Here is a 27,533-nt window from a genome sequence, read left to right on the forward strand (position 1 = left end):
ACATTTCCTGGAAAATAACATCACAGGAATGAAAAAGTATCAGACAAACAACCAACAGCAGCGCACTTAATTAACAGATATGCACAATTTAAAGACCACATGTGCAATGCATGAGTAGAGGCTGACAGAAATAAAACTGAACAGACTGAACACAATTCTGTTAATGAGTAATCATTTTCATTGTTGATCATATAAGTGGGTAAGTAAAGTAAGTTATAACTGCAAATGATGGTGCATGCCTTTTTTGCTGGTTTCTTATGAAAATGGGAATATTTAGAGAATACTTAGTGTACTATCTGGCTTGCTGTAGTTGTGTCACATCTAACTCTGCTGTCAGTACCTGTGTGCAGTCTGTGCCTATCATTAAACACATCATTCAAAACAGTAGATTTCCAGAGGAAAACATATGAACATATGAAATAGGAGTATGAGGATGCCACTTAGTCCTTCCCTTTGAGTCTGCCCTACCATTCAATAGCATTATGGCTGATCTGATTTAACCTCAAATCTATATTCCTGCCTAGCTCAAGAACTAGCCAACCCTTTGTCAAGAATCCATCCACTGCTGACTTTAAAAATATTCAAACATTCTGCCTCCAGTGCTTTTTGAGGAAGTAAGCGCCAATGATTCATGACTCTTGACAAAACCTTTCCTCCTTATCTGTCTTAAATGGCTGACCTCTTATTTTTAAACAGTGACCCATAGTTCTATATTCTCCCACCAGAGGAAACATACTTTCCACACAGATCCTGTCACATCCTCTCATACTGTTGTATTTATCAATCAAAACACCTCTTAGTCATCCAAACTCAAATGGATATAAGCATAGCCTATTCAGCCTTTCCTTAAAAAGCAACCCACCCAACGGGTATCAGTCCATTTCTGACCCATGCATGGTGCATGCTAATTTCCGGTCTCATTAACACTTCTTGTGCAGAATCAGTGAATTGTGGCTGTGTGCAACAGAAATTCATACATATCCAGGCATGCAGGTAAATGTGCTGGCCAGGGTTTGATGCTGCATCCCACAGAAGCGGGTGGTTGGAGTCATGTGTGTGTCTTGGGGCAGCACAAGCCATAATCTTAAAATGTAAGACTAAGAGAAAACCTTCTGTTCCTCCAGACCCCATATATAAAAATAAGAAGATTATATTTTTCAAGAAATGTTGGCTTGCTCTTAAGTGGCATTCCAAAAGTGATTGTATTTCTAAACCTTTGAGGCCAACTGAAAATTCATTAGTATTAGACCTCAGTCCAAAACTGTTTTCTTGAAATTTTTACTTTCAATAACTCTACATAGAAATTAAAGGCACAACATTACTTATAAAGGTGTTATTTGCAAAATATTTTATGGTTCAACAGCTGGATGCACAGAATTTGAGACTGAATAGTTTGGTATGGTGGGTAGTATGGTGGCTCAGTGGTTAGCACTGCTGCCTCACAGCAGCAAGGTCCTGGGTTCAATTCTACCTTCAGGCAACTGCCTGTGTGGAGCTTGCACATTCTCTCAGTGTCTGCACGAGTTCCCTCTGGGTGCTCTGATTTCCTCCCACAGTCCAAAGATGTGCAGGTTAGGTGGATTGGCTATGCTACACTGCCCATAGTATCTAGGGATGATGCAGATTAGGTGGATTAGCCATGGGAAATGCAGGGATAGGGGGTAGGTCTGGGTGGGATGCTCTTTGGAGGGTTGTTGTGGACTCGATGGGCCAAATGGCCAGTTTCCACACTGCAGGAATTTTATGATTCATTTATCTGTTTAAAATCCAGTATTTGGGCTAGATGAGATGCTACAAACCTTACCCAAAACCTGCTTCCAACCCAGCTACTTTGAGGTTTTACAACATCAGGACAAGGAGTGGCATGTACCTCTGACAGGCAGGTTAGCCATTTAAGTATCTTAAAGAGGCTTATCACGTCTGATTGAACCTACTTTGCTAATTTAACACTGGATGGGTGGATATTTCTAGACTTAAGGGAACCTTACAGGTGAAGAGAGGTAAGGACAGTCTCAGAACAAGCCGAGTGCTTTCCCCCACAGCTCTCAGGGAACTGCACATCCCCATGTCCCAGCTGTTCCAGCAGGATCTGTGGAGTGTTTGCCAACTGGAAGCCCAGGCTATCAAAACTGATTTCTCTCCAGGAGTAATATTAAAACGATACCATAATAGAGACAAACCTCTGCAGTATGCAACAAAACCCAAAGTTCAAGCAATCAAACATAGAAACTCTTCTGCCTACAGAATCTGCCCATCAAGAGTCAGCCTTTTCACGTTCTGATTAAATGCTTGAAAAATACAGCAAGAATAATATTAAAAACTTTTCATGAGTGCTTAATTTTATTCTGTCTCAAACAGACTTATATTGCATATGCAATAAAAGCTGCATTAAATAAAACAAAGATGCAGATGCTGGAAATCAGAAACAAAAACAGAATTTGCTGGGAAATCTCATAAGATCTGGCAGCATCTGTGGAGAGAAAGCAGAGTTAATGTTTCAGCTCCAAAACACCTGAAGAAGGGTCCCTGTACCTACAAATGCTGCCAGATCTGCTGAGCTTTCCTAATAAAAGCTGCATGTTTTCTCATGTTTATTATTCACCAGAAGAGAAAAATAAGTTATAAATGAACAATTATTTTCTAACATATATTAGAGAATACCTGAAAACATAGGAAGTGTAAGCTCAGGATACATCCTTGCTAATTCGTTTGACAGTTGAGACAATGATACAGAATACAGGTGAGGTAATGGTCCATGTGTTCCAAACAGAATACTATCAGGTTTCTGCTCAGCCACCTTTTTGGAATACTGGAATAGTTTGGTTTCCAAAATCTGAAAACAAGAATAGATAATAAAATCAGGTGTTATAAGGAACTCCAACTTGGATGCACATAACAATAAATAGATTACATTAGGGTTCTGGACCCTTTGCACAGTATTTAGATCTTCTGTCAATCCTGGATGAAAAGTGCCACATTTTGGGGGTTAAAGATCAGACTTTAGGACGGGAGTGGCTAAATTAGAACTGAAATAGATCTATGAATCCTACTGCACAATTAACAATGGTTCATTATTTCTACTGCAGGCTGCACAGCAACTTTGTGTTCAGCATGAAATTGCACGAATGTTGTATAAAAACAGTAGTACCTGGCTATATGCTTCAGTAGAGGGCTCAGTTTCATGAAAAGATAGTACTACTTAAAGCTAGCCTGCAGTAGTTAAATGGGAGGTGCATTCTGGTAGAAGGTGGTTGAAAATACGTGTGGGAACCTGGGTTGGAACGGTGAATTTACGGCATAAAAGTGGCGCTGATGGTGATGGTAGTGGTGGTGGGGTGCCGGGAGCATGCTGAAAGCTTTTCTAATGCTTTTCTTGGTTGAGGGGATGGAGAGGGATAGAGATTTCATCAGTCTGTATGAGGCCATTCAGACAAACTTTAAAGAAAGTGGTACTAGCTAGTCTTGGAGGTCAGTGCAAGGAGTTAAAACTTGAGAACCTGAATGCAGCAACACAATAGGTTAAATCCCCTCTTATGAATGTTTAAGGTAAAGGATTCATCTTCAAGTACTAAATCCCATTACTTAACAGTGCTGCAAGTCTTGCACTCACATATCACAGCTTATACATACTGTCAAATATTCAACACTGACAGCCAGACCACCTAAACACATTGCATTACACACACTGACACACTTCATTTTCTCTTGAAGAACAAGCTGGTGCTTACTGGGTCAGTAGAAACTGACTGGTGGGAGACTAATCCTGAAGGAAACAGTGCTTGCCATAATTGGGATGGATATCTCAAGGACCATGACCAGTTGCAGTGGTGAAACGATTGAAAGTCTAATTTTTATTCTTATGTCCAACTACCATTGGATCTCTCCATTTCTTTTGATGCCACGTTTTCCAGCTTAGAAGAGATGGCCAATTAGATTAGTGCACTTACAGACTCAACCATTGGAGTAGTGTTGGACAGCTATGCTTCAGTTATTGCTGCAGCACAAGCAGAGACCACCAAAAGTTTGGTGCTGATCTGAAAGCCCAGACTGATGTCATCATGCAAGTTAAACTTGATGCCAAGGGAGCCATGGAATGTGAGAGTCATTGGCAAGTCTAGCATTTATTGCTTATTCCTAATTGCCCTTAGGAAGGTTGTGGCAAGCCACACTGTGATGCATCTGGGATGGAGTACAGCATGCATCTGAACACATCTGCTGAGTGTTGCAGGGCTCCTTCATAATAGACCAAGCACTGGAAGTACTGTTTCAGCCCACCAGTCGTCTACTGTATCATTTCTTCATAGTAGCATGACTTTTGCGGCACACAGACTGACCCAGCATACACTGGACTCACGAGGAAAGTTGTCAAAGGATAGTCACCTAGTGGCCACTCTCTGGCTGGGCGGATAGGAGACAGAAGGTCTGGTAAAATTTTGAGGAGCGGAGTTGGAAGCCCAGTCCTGCTGTCTGGCCATTTCCGAGGTTAGTGCAGCAATAGCTTGGCTGTCCACTCACTGATTGAAGGTAGTGAATCAAAGAATTAAAGGCTCAAATGCAGCCATTTTCTGAGCCTCTGGTGTTTTGCTGGCAGCAGACTGGCCACCCATCATATATATATAGGCAGTTAGCTGTTATGGAGGCAATTTACCAGGGATCATCCAGACTGAAGGCTCTGTCCTCCAAGGAGGCAGCCCCGGAGTACGAAGGCTCCTTCTACAATCCAGACACCACCCAAGGAAGGGTTGCTGGGGTCTGCTTGCCTGTCTCTGGTGTAAAACAAAATGTTATAACAAGTGTGCTGTCGAGTTAACCGAACGGGCTGGCAGCATGGATAGCCAGCCTGCCACCCTAGTTTGGTTGGCAGGCCCAAAGACAGCCAGATAAGAGGGTGCTACCTTGGAAATGTGCAATGGTGGTCCCATATTCTGCCTGCGTGGGATGGGGACCTACATTTGGTCCTAATATCAGGACTTTACCCCTTGTTAGTAAAATTCTGGTCCTTGGTTAAGTATTCATAGTTAAACTCCACTAGATTTCACATGGGTTACTTTATACCTGTAAGAGCTGCATTGATATTTCATAAATATCTCTGTCCGTATCAGAAGCTTTAAAGAGCACCAGGTTCAACAACGTGACAATATCACATGGATAGTTCCTAGGAAGAAAAATAAAAATATTTCATTATTCATTGTAAGGATACTCACTGATATTTGAACATATTCTCAAGTCTGAAAAGTCCAAGTGAACCACTGTTTTCCCCTCATCCACTCTACCAGTTACATCCTCAAAAAGTTCCTGCAGATCTGTCAAGTACCTGAAGAATCCTACATGTTTCAATGAGATCACCTCTCATTCTAATAAACTTCAGTCAGTAGAGTCCCAACCGATTAACCTTTGGTCATAAGGCAACCCTCCGTACCAGAAACCATCCTAGTGAACCTACTCTGAACTGTCCCCAATGAAATGATGTCTTTTCTTAAATAAGGGGACCAAAACCTCTCATAGTACTCCAGATATGGTCTCACCAGCACCTTGTACAGATGCAGTAAGACTTCCCTACTCTTAGGCCCCAACCAAATTGAAATAAGGGCCAACATTCAATTCACAATGCCTAAACTGGTACTGAGTTGGATGATCAGCATGATCATACTGAATAGTGCACCAGACTCAAAGGGCCAAATTACCTGTTCTTGCTCATATACTTTGTTTTTATGTAAAAAACGACAACTACTAGAACTGATTGTTTGTATTGCACAGACTGAGAGTACCTAGCAATCTGAAGTTGATTACCTGCTTCCACATACAGTAGCAATGGCTTTGAAACATCCTGATGCCAACTGGTGAGATCCTGTATAACAACGATCTACAGCCCAATTAAAAAGGTTCACTTGGTCTGGATTTAGCTCTAGCAGTAATATCACAACTTCACAGCCAAGCTGATGGACCTGTAATATCAAATGAAGACTTTGAAACCTCAATGTGGCCTAGAAGTTACACTTCTTATGCATTACAATATAAATGCTTAAACTGCTTGTATCAAATTTGTACTAATTTGAATAGTTGAGTGTCTTCATAAAATAACGGGCTTAGGAATCTGATACATTTACAGTGATTGTATGATATAATTGCATGGTGTAATTTTCAGGTTTGTATACATACAAATAAAGAATGCTGAATGAATCTTGATTGTGCAGATCTCCCAATGTTTCCTTTCTAAAAAATACATGTTTATATAATATCTCCATGTGAGCAGTTGGTTATTTAAATTAAACATCAATATATTCTTCAACTGTTAACATTCTAGGTAAATTTGAAAAGTTGTATTAAAATTACTTTTTAAAGGTAAAACATTTAGGGTTTTTTTTGTTTTGCAACATACAATGTATATGTGAGAAATAGTTTAATTACATTCAGAAAACGTTTCAAAATAAACTACTCATTATCATGAATCTTTCACCATTAACAAAGGATTTAGATTCAAAAGGCTAAAATGAATAGTTTTGATGGGAGGAGGCCTGTCCACTAGCTGGGAAGCTAAAGCAACTCTATCACGGCTATTTTTGGAAGCCCGGGCAAAAATTCAATGAAATTTAGTGAGATAATTACCACCTAGCATCAGGGCTTCCATGCCTTTAAAAGTGAAGACCTTATTTCTAAGATCAGCCGACCAATCAGAAGGAAGGAGTGATGACCACTGCTGGTACTGCTGTTGGCCGAGAATTCAAGTGCCGAATGAGTGTGCATGTGCGTGTGCATGTCAGGTGGGGGGCGTGGTTTGGCTTGCCAAGGCATCCAAACAGACCCTGGGTGAGGGGAAGCAGATGTTGGTGAGGACAGGGAAGGGACCTCTCAGTGAATGAGCCACATACCCCTGACCTCATCAGGAGGCCACCAGGTAGAGATGTGGCCTCTATGTGGCACTGAATAGCCATGTAAGGCTTCAAGTGGCACCAACAGGAAGGTAACCTTAATCTTTCCTAAGCTTGAATTAATCAATTGGGAATTGGGAAGGCAATAGGCACTCTACCTCCTGATTTTATGATCCGGCACCCAATTTCACACAACCCGCCTTACTTATTTTCTAATTACTCCCATAGATGGAGGGTGAATGAATTAAATTCCTCCCAAGAATGAACACCAGATCAAAATCTTAATCTTAACAGGGCTATTCAAATAGATATACTTTACCACTACAGGTATAATTGGATGTATATCCCCACAGCACAACAGCCTTATGTCTTGGTGGAGTTCAAATTGCTGCTTCAATATTATTATACAATATGACTGGCAAATTTACATTCAAAACCCCCAGAAATACTGCATAGAAAAATGGTTAAATTTATTTGACACTGATGTCATAAAATTATTTTTTGACAAAACTGTTTTCTACCATTCAGTTTGGAATTCTGTGTAAACTGTTCAAAAACTCACATTCGTCAATTTTAAGCAATCACATCTACCTTTATAAAGTTAGATAGGAAATATAAGACTTAGAAGCAGTGTGAGGCTATTCGGCCCAGAAAGTTTGCTCCACTATTTAGTAGCCTTATGGCTGACCTAATTACAGTCTCATCTTGATTTACCTGTCTGCACCCCATAACCCTTGAATTCCTTGACAATCAAGTGATCAATCTAAAGTCGTGACTTATGATATTTTAAGGTTCTGAGATGCATTTCTTGGAATCAGCGTTAATTAATGTGCCTATGTCACAAGAAGATTAAATGTGTGGAGTAAATGTTAATAAATATGACTGTTAGGAGTCAGCTATTTTCAATATAGGGTGTAAACATCTCTTCTGCATAACTGAATGTTGAGTCAGACAGTGGAGAAATAATGACTATCCAAGTGTGAAGGATATTGAATGGTCAAGTCATTTGCATTAAGAAGTTACCTCAATTTCCTTACCCGCAGATCATGGCATGCCAAAATATTATCCAGCCATTTATAAAGGTAGCCATCTGGAGACAGACCTACATTGTCAAACACTGGGCCACAACATAGTACAGCTGACATTGCCTAAGAAATGTGAGGAAAAGCCAAAAAAATTTAATCAAATAACAAGTTAAGCTCAACTACAGTCTTTTTTACAAAAGAAGCTTAAGCTATATGTTAACACTTAGATCTTAGGAGTTTTTTTGGGTTCTCTTGGCCTCCTGCCTTAACTCCATGGAAGGCATAAAATATTCCCCAAAAAACAAAGGCAAGGAAGTTATGTTTCAGAGGCACACAGCTTCAGTCAGACAGAATCTGAAGAATGAGGTGGCAAAATCTTAAAGATTTGCCTGTTGGGAATGAAATCAAGGAAAACATTTTTTATTCACACAGTGAAACGGCAATATCAAACTCTGTTCACACAAAATGACGTTGATAATGGGTCAGTTGAAGTTGCAAGACCGAGATTGTTAGATTTAATTTTGGGTAAACACGGAGAAATGAAGTTGAAGTCAATCCATCAGCATAAATCATTTTGAGCAGCAAACGTTAATAAGGCTGCGAAGACGGTGTAGATTTCACTCATAAATACACCGAGGTCCAAAAGGAGTTGTAGTGGGGTGAGGGTGTGTGGTCACCAGCATGTAATTGAGATATGTAGCCAAAAGGCAAGGATTTTGGGTCTTTCTGTGGAATTGAGTCATCTAGTTAAAGAGATAAAAAATAGAAGATGCTGTAAATACTCAGCAGGTTAGGCAATATCTGCATAGAGGGAAAACAGATATTTTTATGTTGGTAGCCTGGAAAGGTCATCAGTTTCAAGCATGAACTCACTTTCTTTCTCCAAGGACACCATCTATGCTGCTTAGTATTTCCAATATTTTCTTCTTTTACTTCACATTTCCAGGATTTTCAGTATTTTTGTTTTGACCACTTAACGACTAGAAATTCCAGTCAGGACTGGTTATATAACTAGGTAGGTCTCCATTTATCCAGTTTTATACCAGCCAATTGAGCTTTCAGCGCATCTTCTATTGTTCTGGTACTGGATGCATGCCAGTCTGGTAGTGTGACTTTGGAAATGTCCAACATGAGAAAAGTCCAATAAGTTGCTTAATCATGGACACTTGCCATCAGTCATTGACCAGTGGAAATGATTTTAAATGACATTGATCACAACTGATGAAATACAGGTTGACAAGGGTGGTGCTGTTGTTGTCTGGCATACTGACCTCTACATTGCAGAGGCTGAGTGCCAGCTCTCAGCCACCTCCCCTTATCTCCCCCAGATCATGATGCTTTTCGTTCAGCATCAGGCCACTGTGTCCGCGGCTGTCACCAACCTTATCTCATCTGATGACGTCCCCCCACTGCCTCCCAGGTCACAGTTCCCCAACCCCATACAGCTGGCTTCTACCTTCTCTCCAAAAGTCACAAAAGGACTGCTCTGGCAGGCCCATTGTTTCTGCCTTTTCCTGCCCACTGATCTTATCTCTTCCTACCTTGACTCGATAGTTTCTCTCCTTGTCTGGTTGCTTCCCACTTAAGTCCTCCTTATGTTTTATGTTGGTTTCAAAATTTCCGGTTGGCAGGCACTAGTTGCTTCTTCTGCACCATGGATTCCACAATCTCTCTACCCATCCATTCCCCATTGGGTTGGTGCTGGGGCTCTCTGCTTCTTCACAGTAAAAAGGCATGAAGCATTCCCATCCACCACCCTACTCCTTTGCATGGACTCGTTCATCCTCACTTTGAGCAACTTCTCCTTTAATTTCTTTCATTTTCTTCAGATCAAAGGGGTGGCCATGGGTTTCTGCTTGCGTGCAAATTATGCCTGTCTCTTTGAGGGGTACAAGGAACGTTCCTTGTTCCAATCCTACTTGGGGCGCCACCCACAACTCTTCTTCAGGTGAAAAAAAATAGTGAGTTCTGATGAAGAGTCATCAGACTCGAAATGTTTATTCTGCTTTCTTCCCACAGATGCTGTCAGACCTGCTGAGTTTCTCCAGCAATTTCTATTTTTGTGTTGACTCTGCCTGATTGTATTATGATTTTCTAAATGTCTTACAACTTCATGAATAATGGATTTCTACACGTTTCCAATTACATTTGTTAGGTTAACGGATCTGTAGTTTTCTGGCTGTTTCCTTGAATAAAAGTAGTACATTTATGGTTTTCCAGAATCAAGGGAATTTTGAAAGATTAAAATTATTGCACCCAAATCCACCTCTTTTAAGATATTACAATGAAGATGAACAAGTTCAGAGGAATTTTCAACCTTTAGTCCAATTAGTTTGCATAGTTATTTTTCTCTAATTTTTTAGACTTGTTTATGTGATGTGGGCATCACTGGCAAGGCCAGTATTCATTATCCATCCCGAATTGCCACTTGAATTGACTGGCTTGCTATGCCATTTCAGTGGACAGTTAAGAGCTAGCTGCATTACCAAGGCTGGAGTCACACATGGGTCAGGCAAGGTTTATATCCTTTCCGAAAGGGTATTAGTGAAAATGAACCAAATGTGTTTTTCTGACAACCAGTTAAATGGCTGCCATTAATTTACTTCCAGATCTTCATTTATTCAAATTGCAAATCTGTCAGGAGGGTAGATTTGAAAAAAGAATACTTTTTATTAATTTCTTTGTTTTCCATTATTAATTCCCAGTCTCATTCTCTGTGAGACCAATGTTTATTTTAGCTACTTTTGCTTTCTTCATACTTCTATAAATGCTCACAGTTTATTTTTCTATTTCTGACTAATTTTTGTGCAAAAATTGTAACACATTACTCTAGGAATAATTTATTTAAAGCTCTGTTACACACTGTAAATAGATGGTGAAATATTTCATAACTTTACCGTTACACTAACTGACAGAATGGGCAAAATTTTGCATTACTGATTTGACCTGTAGATATCGATTTGGTCAAAATGTTATGCGGGTAATTGCATTTTGGGATTTCTCCAAATTTTAAATAATTTTACTTCCATTAGCGTGTATTGATACTACCAATTGGTTGTCTGCCTGGAGACCACCTTGATTAAGAGGTTGTACATTTAGTCAGGTAAGCAATTGTTCATTGAAGACCACAGCAGCTGGTAAATCTGCACTGGCATGGGGGAGGGAGTAAGACTGAGGATGGAAATTTTGGAGTTGGGGGGTTGAAGGGAAGGATGATGTCAACCTGTGGGAAGGAGATGCATCAGTCAGGTGTGCTGCCGATCCTGGGGGTCTGGGGGAGAAGGGGTGGCGATTAAGTGAAGCCGTATCATTAAGGGAATTATAATGATGGCCATGAATTCACTGCTCACCAGCCCAATTTCCAGCCTGAGTTGAAACTGGAACTTGGTGGGTTTGGGTTGGGAAACAGATTTCTGAGACTTTAACCACCTGCCATTTCGGCCCAATGCCTCTACACTTCACAAATCATTTGAGTAAACCCTTTAAATAAATGTAAGAAATCTGAAAATGTCTAATATTTGTTGTATAGAGTGGAAGGTAGAGATGGATAAAGGTGAGGTGAGCAGAGCTGAAATTCTGGCACTTTTCCTGAATTAAAGGGCAATGCTCCTGAACAAGGGGCGGCATGGTTGCTCAGTGGTTAGCACTGCTGGGCTCACAGCACCAGGGACCCGGGTTCGATTTCAACCTTTGGTGACTGTCTGTGCGGAACTTGCACATTTTCCCCCTGCCTGCATGCGTTTCCTCTGGATACTCCGGTTTCCTCCCACAGTCCAAAGATTGCAGGTTAGGTGGATTGGCCATACTAAATTTCCCTGTAGAGTCCAGGGTTGTGGAGGCTAGGTGGATTAGTCATGGCAAATGTGGGGTTACAGGATAGGGTAGGGAGCCAAGTCTGGTGGGATGGTCTTTGGAGGGTCACTGTAGACTTGATGGGCCAAATGACCTCTTTCCATACAGTAGGGATTCCATGATTCTATTAAAAAAAAGTTTCATGCCTATCAGGAACATCTCTAAACAAATCAGTGTAAATAACTGGGTAATTACCAGGCAAACAATCCAAATTTACATGACACCAGATTGTGACAGGTCAACAGGGTCAGTTCCCTGTGAGCCATTTATGCAGAGCCGCAAATGTGTTTTGCCACTGTTGTGGCTGACAATTGGAGTCATTTCTGTCAGCAACAGTGAACACAGACAAATATACTCAAACAGAGGTTGTTTATTATAATTTTATTTCAAAGTTGACATCTAGAAAATATGTTTTTTGAAAGAATGAATTCAAAGTCAAAGCTAGTAAAGGTCACTGTACAAATATAATATTACTTTAGAAGAAATCTTACACTGGAAAGAAACACTAGTCTGCAAAATATTATTCAAAGTACCGATCAATTTTATTTGACTTTTGTTCAGATCTCATCAAGTCAAGAAAATGTACTGTGGAACCAAGCATGCATGGAAAACATACCTTCAAAGCACAATACTGGTATCTTGTAATTTGATGGTTTCTGTCACTATAACGATCCAGAGGAGTAAACATGACACTAAAAGGCCCTGCCCACTGGCTGAACAGAATGAAAAGGTGATGACGCAAACTCTGTTGTGGGAATAGGAATCTCCGGTGATGTACTACAAAAGAAGAAAAAAAAGTGACTACCCTCTTAATTGAAGGAAGCCACATGCAGAATTGCAGGAGCAGGCAAATAATAGGTTATTTCTTTGTTATCAGAAATTTTAAACCAGGCAGGTTGACTCTAATTATCAGGGATTACACTGAGAAATGAACCAGTGAATGGCTGTCACCTATTTTGTTGAGTCGAAGCAGGAGCCATGCATATACTTGTTCTTTCTGTCTGCAAAGAACAGGGTACTGTGTGTTAATACATATAGCTTCCAGTACACAAAAGTATATACCACACTGCAAGCACAACTGACAATCCTAAATTGGTTGTCAGTGTAATTCTTTGCACACTCAGGATTATCAAGCAAATGTTGTCCAATTATAGAATCACATCTAATGTTGGGCATCGTCTTGGGGGTTGAAGATGATTGACAGGATCTACCTTTCCCTATGGCCTGGTATTAAAATTTTGAAAAGATGTTTAAAAGTTGAATCAAAGTAAAATGTTTTCACACACAGGCTGGAGAAAGTGAGGAACCAGCTTCCATAGGAGCCCTAGTATTCAAATTCAACTGGAATGCTTAAAAACACTCTTATTTTGGATTAAAAAGATAAGACTGTGTTGACCAGCTGGAATAACAGAGCAAACACAATGGGCTTCAACTGTTCATGTCAACAAGTAAAACAATGGTCTGAATAATGACATACAATTTGATGTTTGGTTCATCAAACACCGTTATTCCCAACAATATTTGTTATCCCTCAAGTATGGGAAGAACATCACCAATATACCTCTGACCTTGATACTGTCCAAGTAAAATTGGAATTGAACATGTGCAGAACATTCTGCTTCCATTGTTTGTCTTATTGGACAAAAATTCAAAATATTTCCAGCATTATAACCATCTATGCACAATAATAGTTGCTTACTAACATTTATTAACTCAAATTAACAAGTCAGGTCTGGTTCAATTGCTTTCACCTTAGCTCTTTACACACACAAAACACAGTTCCATTAACCTTGGGCTTTAAGCTCAATTAATTTAATTCTCCTTCTTATATTTTATTCATCATAGATTGATGGTCAGAGATTTAAATGTGAATAATTTAGCAAACTAATGCAAAAATATATTTCCTTTTCCTCATATAAGAAATATCAATTTTGCACCACAGTGGTACTACCTCAAAACAACACTATATTTCTGGGCAAATTAATAGCATCATAAGAGAGTAGCTAAAATACTCCTAATCTATCTTCTATTTGAAGAACATGAAAAAAGATGTTTAAATTAATTATAAATATGCATGCACTTTCAAAAATGAATTACATTCCCAACCGGTTTGTTAAGAACTGTTTATAATTTATACATAGCTAAATATGAAAGGTCATTTTCTGACTTTAGAAGCCCAACTTGCCAGAGATGAGCATTGCAAATGTGGGTGCTAGTTGTTTGTAATTTTCTAACCAGTTGAATTAGTGGCTAGAAAATGGCAAGCAGCATGTCCTCAGATTAACGCTGTATGCTCCCTGTAGGTAGAGTTCACTGTCAGAAATGTGAAGCTAGCAAGTTAATCTGTTTTGCTTGTTTGAAATCTTTAAAGACCTTTTAGTAGTAAATAACACATAAAAGACAATTTACTTTCGGAAAATTCTTTCAGGACAAAACTTACCACAGTGGACACAATAAAAATAAAAACCATGCCTCAAATTAGAAAAGCAACAGCACAGGTAGAATGGCTTTACCTGGAACACATTGGATCAAATTGGCTACCATTGCACTAAAATGTGCTCGGATGTCTTTTAGAATTTCAACATCTTTGTCATTTTCTGCTTCCAATAGCATCCTGGTTAAATCAACATACTCTAAGAACAGAGCTCCCAGTGCCAAAGTATCCCGTTCTAAAGCTCCGTTCGTACTAGTAAATAGAAAGAAAGCTGAGGTTTATTCAATGCGGTTGAAGACTTAAGACATTTATTTTCAACAATTAATTGAAACACATTTGGGTTAATTGTTATCTATTGGCTTATTTTCATGTAAACTGGTTAAAAAGTGCTACAAATCTTGCCAGAATGATAATGTACAAATGGTACTCAGATTTCTGATGTCAGTTCATTTGTATTTCAAGAGTATTCATTACTTCAAGAGTAAATCTGAAAATGTGCAGCTGTGGTAGGAACAGAAAACTCTAAGTTATATTTAAAAGGTACTGAAGGATTAACAAAAAAATACAGAACAGATGTAAAATGTCTTGCAGCTTTTGGGAAAATTCTAGTAGTATTTGCAAACTGGTAGCATTTCTAAAGGATGATGGGCCAGTTATCTCGTCACCTGTCACAGGGAACATGTTAGAAGTTACTATTAAACATGTTATATTACTTAAATATTATTTAAATGCTGAAATAATACAGAAATCTGCTGCACAGCGGGATGTGGGGGTCTGAGTTCATGGATCACAAAAAGCTAGCAACCAGGTTCAGTGGGTAAGAGGGAAGGCAAATTGAATGTTAGCCTTTATCTTAGGAGTTATCACCTTATCACTTATGAGTGATAATTGGGGAACAGTGGGTAGTGTCACATGGCGTGATTGTAAAGTGAGCAATCTGACGCATGAGGAGAGATTAACTAGGTTCAGATTGTTTTCACTAGAGTTCAGATGAATGAGGGGGGATCTCATAGAGACTTATAAAATTCTAACAGGTCTGGACAGAGTAGATGCAGGGAGGATGTTCCCGATGGTGGGTGTGTCCAGAACCAGGGGTCAGAGTATGAGGATTCGGGATAGATGATTTAGGATGGAGAAGAGGAGACATTTCTTCACCCAATGAGTGGTGAGCCTGTGGAATTCATTGCCACAAGAAGTAGTTGATGCCAAAACATTGAATGTACTCAAGAGGCGAATGGGATCAAAGGTTATAGGGAGAAAGCAGGATTAAGCTATTGAGTTGGATGATCAGCCATGATTGTGAAGAATGGCAGAGCAGGCTCGAAGGGCCGAATGGCCTCCTCCTGCTCCTACCTAAGGCTCGAGTAGATTTGCTCCTATGTTCTATGTTTCCATTTTGTTTGCCACTCAATGGCATTTGATATTTTAGCTTTGCAATACATTTGGAAGTGTAGTAAACAGCACTTTCAAGCGTTGTGCTTGTATACTGCATGGTAGTTCAAGACGTCTTAGCAGCAGACAGCACAAATCAGAGGCTGGATTTTGAAAATGTAGAAATTATTAAGATATAATTATTGCCAGATAGGCACAATAGTATCTGCATTTATAATGACTGTTATTTTGCCAGTGAGTGACAATTGTGAGTGTTGATTGCCTTTACATGCATCTTTCATGCAGTAACAAGAATGATGCATAACATGCTTTACGTGAGTAAATATATGGAAGATTCAAATATTAGTTTGAGAGGCTTTCACATATGTATGCCATCTAATTAGCTGTCCCAAGATTGAATTTTCATCACAGTACGAGAATAACAATAAATATGGGCACCAATTAAGGTAAGTCAATTAATGGCAGTTATCAGAAGCTAATCTGAATTTTCCAGTTAGCTTTTCAAATTTTGCCTTTGGTTAAAAAAAAAACTGGTTGTCTCTATATTCATAGTTCATTTATAATACTTCTTTTATCGCTACCTTCCTTGGTAACTTAACCCTGTGTGAATTCTTCCCCAATTTCCTTCTTTATTCCTTTCATTGTTAAATGTCATCAGTACATTCCATTGTTACAAACCAGATCGGAGCTCTACTGATTGTGATTGGTGCTCTTGAGATGCCAATCATGTATCTAATATTGAGGATTCAATTATTTGACACATATTAGAACACTTTGTTAATCTTTTACTTCAATTATTTTATTGCAAACTTACTTGTCGCTTATAACACCAGCATCAGCAAGAAGTTCAAATATCCTCAACAATTGTAATCGTAATAAATCTCGACGTTCACGACGTTTCTTGTTCTAAAATAGATTACAGAAAATAGAAATCTCAGAGACTGAAAAGGTAAAGCATAACAAGTTTACATTTGTGGAAACTAACAGTAAAATGAAAATCTAACTCTTGTAATTAAATTGGAAACACCAAAAGTAGGTGAAGGAGTCATTTCCACCTATTGAGCCTGCTCTGCCATCCAATGTAGTCAGGGCTGATACTTTATCTCAGTGCCATACTCTCACACCCTCCCCATGCCCTTGATTCCTTCAGCCTCTAGAAAGCTATTTCTTTCTTAAATATATCTAATGACTTGGTCTCCACAGCCTTCTCTGGTATGGAATTCCACAGGTTCATCGCCCTCTTGGTAGAGAATGCTGCTAGGTATCCGACATTGTGACCCCTTGTCCAGATTTCCTGGCTAAGGGAAACATCACCCCTGCATCCAGTCTGTCCAAGTCTTTCAATGAAATCCTCTCTCATTCTATTAAACTGCAGTGAATAAAGGCCCAGTCAACCCAATCTCTCCGCATATGATAAACCTGACAAACCTTCACTGCACTTACTCTTTCCTTTGGTAAGGAGACCAAAATTCTCCAGGTGTGGTCTCAACAAAAACCTGTACAACTGCAGTCAGACTTCTTAGGTCCTCTGTACTCAAATAGCTTGTAATGAAGGCCATCATACGATTTATCTTCCTAATTGCTGGATGCACCTGCCTACTTGCCTTCAGTGACTGTTGTACAATGACATCAAGGTCCTTTGTACATCAACAGCTCCCAAACTATCACTATTTATATAATACGCTGCCATTCTGTTTTTCCTCCTGAAGTGGACAACTTCACATTTTTCCTCATAATACAGCATACTCCATGCATTACTCACTCACTCAATTGTTCAAATTGCCTCGAAGATTCTTGTCTTATATGATAATTCAACATCAGTGTCTATGCTGAAGTAGACAGCAAAGGTTTAAAAGGGTTTTAATGTAAACCTACAGTTTAATATTATCTGTTTCTATCTTTCCCTTCTAGACCATTTCCCTGTCCAGAAACCAACTGGGAATTAGCCCATCTCTTTCTTTTAAAATATAAATAACCTTACTACTAAATTAACAAGTCAATCTTTAACAAACACTGACCACCTGGGGTAGTGTGGAAAAAACTAAAAAAGGAAAACCAGCTCTTTTTTCTTTAATATAGCCACCAAACTAGCAAATAGACAAATTAATACATTACGACACTTCCCACCAGAGTCTGTGTAACACTAACAAAAATCAAAAAGGCAGGAAACAAGGAGTGGGGGCAACTAAATTGGAAGGGTGTAATGATATAATGGTGCTGGTGAGGCTATAATGTACCAGAGCTTTGCTATGCCCATTTATCCTTAAACACTTGGAAGGAACTACTGGACACTGCATAGATTATACATTAATTACTAAATATTAAGCATTGCCTATCCACTGTCATACTTTTTAATGATATTACCCAGTTGCATCACAGTCAACTCACCCCTCCTACCTTCGTACTTTTCATTTGTTTAGATTTAGGATCCTAGTTTAGTATTGGACTACTTCATTTTCTATCCCAATGAAAAATTTTATTGTATTATGATTACATTTTCCTAAAGAATCTCTCACAAGATTATTAATAAACTCTTTCTCATTGTACAAAACCAAATCTGGAATAGTCTGCCTCCAAGTTGATTCCTCAATGTACAGATCTAAAACAAAATCTCAAACACACTCTAATCTGACACAGTATTGATGCTCATGTGTTATGGCTGGTCTATATGTGGATTAAGGTTATCATTTGATTACTGTAGCATCTCTGATTTTCTGTTTAATGCTTTCACCTACCTTACCACAACTGTTTGAAGGCCTGTGGACAAATCCCAATAATATTTTCTACCCTTGTTGCCTATTAGCTTCATCAAGACTGATTCCACATCTACATTTTCTGCACCAAAATCCTTTCTCGCTACTTAATCTTTCTTTAACAATGCCACACCACCTCAGGTTCCTTTTCAATTGTCTTGGCAGATGGAATATAATGCACACAAATGTGAGATACATTTTGGCAGGAAGATGAGGAGAGTTTCTATGTCTTTTGGTTTTCCTAAAGACCGAATACACTTGGATCTTTAGTTGCCAGCCTTCGTAACCCCGCAACCATGTCTCTGCAACACAATCACATCACACCCAATTACAACTATTTGCAATATTAATTCATCTACTTGCTTGTGGATGTGCTGTGCATTCAGGTACAATACTATATGACTTTTTTGACAATTTTACACATTTTTTTCATATTACGTTCCCATTTGTTGCCAGTCCTGACTTCCTCTCCCTTTCACTTTTGCTTTATACTTTTCTACCTTTCAGCAGCATATGAATGGTACCACAGTGTCTGCCAAGAAATACAAATGCTATGACTCTGAAGTGAGATAAAGTTCAGTGAACAAATTATGGCTACACTGAAGTCCAGGCACACCTACTCTTCTCCCTGCAGAGTAGGACATCAGAGGCTGACCTTCACCTAGCCATTATTTTTGCACCTGACCCCATTCCTCACTTTTCAGATTTCTCAAGTTCAAAATACTAATTAAACTTGTATTTTCATATACTACATTTATCCCTATTCTATCTTAAATAATTAAAGAATGATATTCAATCTGATTAAACAGGAGTTCATAATATTGAGAACATTAAAAAAAACAGATTTATCAGAAACTCTGAATCTATTAGTACAATATGAAAGCGAAAGTCTCAAAAGCAAACCTCTGGTCGGCGTTCAAGAGCTTCCTTCATTAATGGATGTAACTCTTCAACCAACTCTCTAAATTAAAGAAAGAGGAAGAAAACTATATTTCAACAATGAATATAAACATAGAAGCTTTTGTTTATTCTATTAACAGAAGAAGGCCACTGCTTAGAGACAGGATCCGATTCAAACAATAGGCGATAAAAAGCTAGATTCGCATCCTTAATTAAGAAATGGACAAGAAGAGCCACAAATGGTTATGCATCATGCAGGAGGCCAAAAGTGATCACACTAACAGCTGGCAATTAAGCTCGGGAGATAAGTCCAGAGTAGATGTAGGAAGTAAGATACTGATGACAGTACTAGCTGACTCAGCAACAGGTACTGATGGCACACTTAAAGGTCTACTAGCCTTGCATTCACTGCTGCCTTGTTGTAAAAGGTTTTCCTGCCCTATTGTCCAGAAGACTCCACCCTGTTGTACAACCGGGCAGAAGACTCCTCTTGCTACCTGACTGGTCAGAAGATTTAACTGCAGGGACAAGACAGACCTGCAGCAATTACACATTTAAATTACTCACCTGCAGGGAGAGGAGTGAACCGGCAGGAGATATATGTGGGGGAGAGGATAACAAATACACTGGGTTTGAAACTAAAATCAAGCAGTGCAATCACAGGAAAGTCATGAGCTAATTGGTTGGTCAGTAACTACTGTTAGGGATTATAAAAGTGCTGAAAAAGAAACTATTGTAATTTGTTTTTATTCAGGTTGTAATTACCAAACTGATAACTATTTATGAGACTGTAACAGAAAGGAAGTAAGAAGCAAGTGAATATATTATCTCATTTTTAAGTGGTACCACTTATTGGGTTCTAAGGTTTAAGTTAGCACTCTTAATTAATGGCGAGAGGAGAGATTAATTTAATAATTAATCATGTAATTGACTAATTACTTAACTAAGACACAATAAAGACAGTAGGGCCGAAAGTGTGCAGAGATTGCAGAATGTGGCTGATCCTGGATGCAAATGTGATCCAGGACAAACATGTCTGCAGTGTGAAAGTGCAGCTCAAACACCTTCGCAGAGTTTATGATCTTGAGGTTGACCTGAGATACATCAGGGATAATAAGGTGTGGAGCTGGATGAACACAGCAGGCCAGGCAGAATCAGAGGAGCAGGAAAGCTGACGTCTGGACCCTTCTTCAGAAATGGGGGAGGGGACGGGGGCTCTGAAATAAACAGGGAGAGGGGGAGGCAGTGATAGAAGGTGGATAGTGCAGCAGATAGGTGGAGAGAAGACAGACAGGTCAGAGAGGCGGGGATGAAGCTAGTAAAGGTAAGTGTAGGTAGGGAGTGGGATGGCGGTTGGTCAGTGAGGAGGGAGGGGTGGGTAGGTGGGAGGGAAGATGGACAGGTCAAGGAGGGAGGGACGAGGGGGGGGCTTGGTCTTGGGATGAGGTCGGGGGTGGGGAGTAAAGTCCACATTGAGATCATTGAGTTGTAGGGTTCCAAGGAGGAATATGAGGTGCTGTTCCTCCAGTTTTTGGGTGGCATCGTTGTGACACTGGAGGAGACCCAGGATAGACATGTCATCCAGACAGTGGGAGGGGGAGTTGAAGTGGTTCGCGACTGGGAGGTGCTGTCGTTTGTCACGAACCGAGCATAGGTACTCCACAAAGCGGTCTCCGATTCTCCACTTGGTCTCCCCGATGTACAGGAGGCCACATCGGGAACAGTGGACACAATAGACCACATTAGCGGATGTGCAGGTGAACATCTGTTTAATGTGGAAAGTTTTCTTGGGGCCTGGGATGGAGGTGAGAAGGGTGGTGTAAGGGCAGGTGTAGCACCTCCTGCGGTTGCAGGGAAAGATGCCGGCGGTGGTGGGGCTAGTGGGAAGCGTGGAGAGGACGAGGGAGTCGCGGAGAGAGCGGTCCCTCCGGAAGGCAGATAAGGGTGGGAAGGGAAATATATCCTTTGTAGTGGGGTCAGATTGCAGGTGGCAGAAGGCAGGTTATTACTTGGATTCTTTGCATCAGAAGGTTGTCAGATCTGTTAGCGAGTAATCTTCTGATTTAGTCAGCGTCACCGGAAAAGGAAGGTGTGACTGTAAATGAGATAGCCAAGAGGATCCAGAGTGCAGGTGTACCAGAGACTCAGCCTTTACAATTATCCCACTGGTTTGAGGTTCTTTCAGCTTGTCTGGTTGAGATCAAGAGGTGCAGCGTGGATGAGTTAACTAACTGTGGCACCATGTTACAGGAGGTCAAAGTACAGGACAGTATAGTGATGGGATTGTGTTCTCACAGCAAAGTGCGACAGTCAAGAAAGCTGTGTTAGTGTTCAGAATATCTGCTTGTGGTTGGAGAGGAACTTACAGTGGGAGGAGGAAGATACAGCCATTATGGTCCATATCTATGTCAATGGTAGTTACAGAACAAGGAAAAAAGTGCACACAGTCAGTATGAGGAGTTGAGTACTAAATTAAGAAGCAGAATCTCAAAAAGTAGTAATGTCTGGATTATTACCCAGGCATATGAAAAATGAGTAGAGAGAAATTAATTCATGGCTCAACGAGTAGTGTGGTACAAGTGTATTTTGGTTTGAGGTACATTGGCAGCAATACTGGAGGATGAGGCAACTTCACCAGTGAGACAGTCTACACCTGTTAAGTACTAGAGCCAGTTTGTAGAGAGCTACATAACTAGGGAAATAGACAGGGCTAGACATCAAATTTGGAGAGATGTGGTAAATCAGAGAGTAGGTGCAAAGCAAACGAGAAATGTTTTAATATGGGTTATGATGCATAGATTTTGATAAAAATTAATTGCGTACAGATCTAGGAATAGTTTAACACATGCCCAGAAATTACGAAAAATAATAAAAGAACAAACTAAAGACTCTGTATCGAAATACATGTAGCATTCACAGCAGAATACATGAACTAAGGCAACTAGACATAGGCAATAAATGTTGCCCCAGCTAGTGATGCCCATATCCCATATCCCATAAATGAATAAAAGAATCCTGATCGCGTGAATAGAAATACATATGATCTCACAGCAAGCCACACACCATCCTGACTTGAAAATATATCACCATTTCTTCATTGTTGATTGGTCAGAATCCTGGAACTTCCTTTATAACCACTGTGGATGTCTCTATACTCCAAGAAATGCAACAGTTCAAGAAGGCAAACTTCTCCAGGGCAGCTATGGATGAGCAATAAATGCTGATCTAGCCAGCAACACGCACATTCCATGAACAGCTTAAAAAAATGTCAAATTGTGGGATGGAATGGGCAGTAGATTCCTAGATTAAGAGTTGTTGAAAGTTTTTCCAAATAGTTTCCTGAGCAGCACATTCTAGAGGCAACCAGAGAGCTAGCTACACTAGACCTGGTATTATGCAAAGGTATAGGATTAATTCATATCTCATAGCGATGACATCCTCATGAAGCAGCAACTATAATATGATTGAAATTTATATTAAAAGTGACAAGAGAAGTATGAGTATTAGAATAGTAATTTAAATTTAAATAAAGGCAATTATGAAGATTGAAAGCAGAGCAGCTAAAGAGAATTGGCAAATTAGGTTGAGGGATTGGTCAACAGAGAGGCAGTAGTCAATGCTTAAGGGGATATTTTGGGATACACAGAATGGATACATCCAAATGATACAGAAAAATTCTAATAGGAGGACTGATCATATGTTATTAACAAAACAAAAGCTAAGGATAGTACGAAACTTAAAAAAACACAATTATAAAAAAAAGTAGGTCACATGATTAGATAGAATATTAAAAAATGACTAAAGTATTAAAATAAAGGAAAACAGAGTATGAGAGACAGCTAGAAACATAAAAACAAATAATAAGACTTTGAGATAACAAGGTGTAGAGCTGGATGAACACAGCAGGCCAAGCAGCATCAGAGGAGCAGGAAAGCTGACGTTTCGGGCCTAGACCCTTCTTCAGAAACTTCTTAAGACCCTTCTTAAGAGTCTGATTGGTGTTTGAAACCGAAAGTAGTTTACACAGTGAGTCTTGTTCTAATAGAAAGCAAGTCTAGGGAGTTAACAGGCTACCCTTTGTGGGGAAACAAACTATGTTCCTCTTTCAACTTTCAGGGCAATTGGAAACAAACACACACTGAATATTTTGATCTTGATGAAGAAGGTGTCTTTAGAACTGGTGCATCTCCGGCTGATATGAAGCGAGTGATCAACTCCAGGGACACAATAACACTACCAACCCACACAAGGGTCACCATCCACATGTATTCCAATGGACACATGGAGCTCTACATCAGACATATTTGGGATGAGAAGGTGGGAGGTTTTTAACCTCTCAAAGCTTATGTCCTCTCCTGTAGATCATGGTTTTTCAAAAGGAAGTACAACTGCCAAGACTGGTGACTAGCCATCCACTTGAGGCTGATGTGGGATCATCAGGGTGTATAGCATCGTATTACTTCTCCCAACACTACAGATACTCTCATTTAGGTTGGTATGTGCTTGTAAATCCAGGGTTATAAACTGGTGAAAGCATGACCAACCACCAGACAGAGGGTGTGACAGCTGTGGCTACTGCAGTCGAAGACTATGGAAGACTAAGTCCTTGTTGCCCAGGCTGACAACTTGTCTCTTCATTCACTGGCAACTCAGGATCTACCACAGGTGCAGCGAGGAGTAGGAAACATCTGGCAGAGGTGCCCATATGCACAAAATGGAGTCCACCCAGGCCTGGGTTCTGCCCATGCATTCCTCCATCAACAGCTGGTGACCCTCAGAGAACAAGATGGTGCAAATCACTCAGAGGATGCTGGAGTTGCACACAGGCTGGCATACCATTGCTTTATCCATGATCATTCTGCAACAGTGGCAAAGTGAGAAGAGATCAAGGTACCTGGAGTCTCCATCATTCTCATCCATCTCAGGTCAGTCAGGAGATGCAAAGCGTCCCTTGGACGGGACTCTTCTCAGAATGATCCAAATGTGAACGAATGCTCCTCAGTACAGTTTTGACCATGGTCATGATGGCATACACTCCTGGATGGCAAGGGCCTTTTTCATAAGAGAATGAACATTTTGGAGGACATTCAGGTGACGATAGTTTATTTTCTGGCAGAGTTCACAGCTTCAACAGTAGAGGAAGAAATTGGCAAGATTAGCCCAGAATTACTGCACTGGTAGGAAAGGTCAGCAAGAGAGTAGAATGGTGCAGTTGGGATTATTAGCTGTAATGAAGTGGCGAAGAGTGCTTTGATATTTGAAGGATGCTAGTTGAAGGATGTCCAGAAATGCAAAGAGAAAAGTTGTAGACAGAGTCAGTTCTGGGATGGACAGCAGGAATATCCATGAGCACTAAATAGTTGGGAAAGGAAGACTAATGTATCACCCGACGAGTGGTGACAAAAAAATGTAAGCTGGCAAATGTGTAGCATATTATGAGAACTCCTGAGTCCGGCTTGGTTGCACACTGTACTGCACCTCAACAGTCCAGGCAGTGGAATCTGCATGTCAATGATCTGCTCTACCAGATTTCTTGTAGCCTTGCTGGCTCTCACTGAATTCACATGCATGTGGTTTGCAAATTGTGTCACCCCGCAGATTACCCTTCAGCTTCAGGATTGGTTAGCTCAGTTGGCTGCACAGCGGGTTTGTGAAGCAGAGTGATGCCAACAGCACAGGGATCAATTCCATACACTGGCTGAGGTCACCATGAAGGTTCTACCTTTTCAATCTCTTCCTTCGCCTGAGGCAAGATGACCTTCAGGTTATACCACTACCAGTCGTCTCTCTCTAATCTGACAGATGCCATATAGTCCTCTGGGACTACAGTGACTTTAACTTACATCTTAACTGCACGATGAGGGCATGGAATCCCTTCAGGTTTAAGTATCAGAGTTTACACACTACACATTCGGAGTCAATAACACCCTGCATGATGGGGAATTCTGCAATCTTTGCAATCTATTTTTCACCTACTCCTCCTTGGGAAGTTCATAGCCATGGTCACTTTCATAGTAATTGATATGTAATCCTTGATTTGCTCCAGGATAGAAATTATGGCACAGTATTTAGCAGAAGTGCAGATGTATGAAACATAGGTCATTACTATGGTTTACTATTTTACATTGCTCTCTTAATGCCATGCATGGTCATAGCCTTCTGCAGAGAGCCCTTCTTTCACACTTGCCCCTTCTATGGCTTCTTCCACTCCGCGTGGTCTTAGTTCATCTTCCAACTCATGGTTGATTCCAAGAGGAAAGCTTATCTGCGCCCCCTTGTATGGGAGCAATTCAGCATAAGTCCTTCATCCACCTGTCACATCCAATCCCTGCAGACTGTTGAAACTTAATAATGACTATGAAAGCACCAAAAATTTAAAGAACTACAGCACCAGCCAGAAGAAAGAAACCAGTAACTAACCTGTAAATAGTGATGATCTCTTTTAAATACAGCTTGTGGGGAGTCCCTAATGTCATTTAAAAGGTTTTCATTGAGTAAGGCTAAGAGAGGATTGGAGTATCTAGATCCAAAATGGTTGTGTTGTTGTCAAATCGGCATCACATCATGATTTGCCTGTTCTACATATTTCTGGTAGATGTTCCATGTACTTATTAGCCATTTTGCAAAGATGGCATTTAGAATACACCATGTCAGAAGCAATGGTGAGCGAATTTTACAGCCGTGATACATCTTGATCCCAGATCTCCTTATACTCCTTTCCTTCAATCACCCATCTACTTTATTCTTAAATATTGATATGTTCCCTGCTTTAAAACATATCGAGCCCCCAAATGACAAATTAGAGAGCAAATCATTTGAAATACATGCATGATTATTCCAGAACTGAAGTTTATATCTAAGACTAAAAAAAATCGGAAAAGAAGTGATAAAGACTTGATCTGATATCATTAGAACTTCTATATTTCAGCAAGCCAAGCCAAAAAATGACTGAGGTACCTGAACACAAGTGAATTTGTCCTTCCAAATCCCAGTACCAGTGACTCTGTAATTTCTATGCTTTCAGCACGCATCAAAGGAACCAGTTGTTTCAACAATACTGCTACAGATGGCGTTCCTATGACCTGTGCATTATTAATGAAAATAATGACAACCTCAAACCGCATTGAAGAACATTCTAGAGCTTATTGATCATGATTTCACCTTTTACCCAAAGCCTTCAGGCATATCATCACAAAAGATACAGCAATGCAGCTAATATATTCATATTGTTAAAATTCACGATACTATAAAATTAACATTCAGATCTAGCCATTTTATTCTTCTGTAACACATTTGCTAAACTATATAACATTGATAAAAAAAATTCAGACATCTCTTCCTTCTACAACTTACAGAGTTTAGAACCCCAGGTTGCTGTTATCTAACAATGGTGAACATAGAAGAACCCATGCTACCAAAGTTCTGCCTAAGCTGTGCAGCTGTGAATGTCATCTTGGTGGGGGTGAGAGACAGGGAGAGTTATGGAGGGGTAAGTGCTCCTGATGGGCACAGGGCATCCCTAAAGGCACCCTTTCCCCACATTTTAGCAACAGGTTGAGAAAGACCTGGCTGCTGCTTTCCTTAATTCTGCCTTTCTCAAACCATTGCATTACGGCAGAAGAGTTGATATGAGATCCTTTACTGAGAATCTCAGTAGACGCAAGGAAAAGGGAGTTAGTCGAAACCTTAACTGCTGACCATGTGGGAGGTAAGTTAGTAGTTATTTTATCTACCCCTCCCTGTCTGCAAATGTCATTAATGACTATCGCGTTCCTCTCACGTTCTTTTGAGTTTTAACATGGTAATGGCTGGAATCACTGAACTCACTTAAAAATTAATAATGCTCTGCCCATAAATCAGAAGAGCTTTAATTCTGTTGTAGAAAAATACTCAGCTGCAAAGCATCAAATTTATATTCAGGTTACAGAAAAAAAATTGATACCTTGTTATCATAGTTATAGCTACCATCAGGAGTCGTAGCCATAATTTCTGGAGTTGAAGCTCTCAGGTGACCAGGGCTCATAATACTGGGTTTCGCTACTCCAAAGCAGAGAATAAGATAGTTCCTCCAAAGGGTCACATAATTGTCCCCACCACTAACTGTGCTCACTTTTTTTGTGTACATAGGACTACTGCAAAACAACAGATCAGAAATCTGAAATTATTGTTGATCTTAACCACTTAATGTTTGCTTGACGCATGCACGGATTACACAGAAATAGTCACTTTATATGAACTTGAGTATTGCTGAAAAAAGACACACTTTGTTAAAGATTTTCATGGTGCATCCACTAGGATAATTCGCAAG

General features: G+C 39.9%; 1 protein-coding gene across 1 annotated transcript in view; it reads right to left on the reverse strand.

Moving 5' to 3' along the window:
- The window catches only part of LOC109918532 (protein furry homolog), a 269,885-nt gene that overhangs the window by 123,766 nt on the left and 118,586 nt on the right, over nt 1–27,533 (reverse strand). Inside the window, exons 22-31 of the mRNA XM_048598115.1 lie at nt 27,168–27,357; nt 26,183–26,307; nt 19,229–19,286; nt 16,387–16,478; nt 14,260–14,432; nt 12,363–12,523; nt 7,907–8,017; nt 5,791–5,945; nt 5,056–5,155; nt 2,662–2,833 (exon numbers count right to left, since the gene is read on the reverse strand). Of these exons, the coding sequence (XP_048454072.1) occupies nt 2,662–2,833; nt 5,056–5,155; nt 5,791–5,945; nt 7,907–8,017; nt 12,363–12,523; nt 14,260–14,432; nt 16,387–16,478; nt 19,229–19,286; nt 26,183–26,307; nt 27,168–27,357 (1,337 nt within the window). The remainder of the gene's footprint in view (nt 1–2,661; nt 2,834–5,055; nt 5,156–5,790; nt 5,946–7,906; nt 8,018–12,362; nt 12,524–14,259; nt 14,433–16,386; nt 16,479–19,228; nt 19,287–26,182; nt 26,308–27,167; nt 27,358–27,533) is intronic.

The sequence above is a fragment of the Rhincodon typus genome, chromosome 6, assembly GCF_021869965.1.
Source record: "Rhincodon typus isolate 14 chromosome 6, sRhiTyp1.1, whole genome shotgun sequence".
In the NCBI taxonomy this organism is placed as follows: Eukaryota; Metazoa; Chordata; class Chondrichthyes; order Orectolobiformes; family Rhincodontidae; genus Rhincodon; species Rhincodon typus.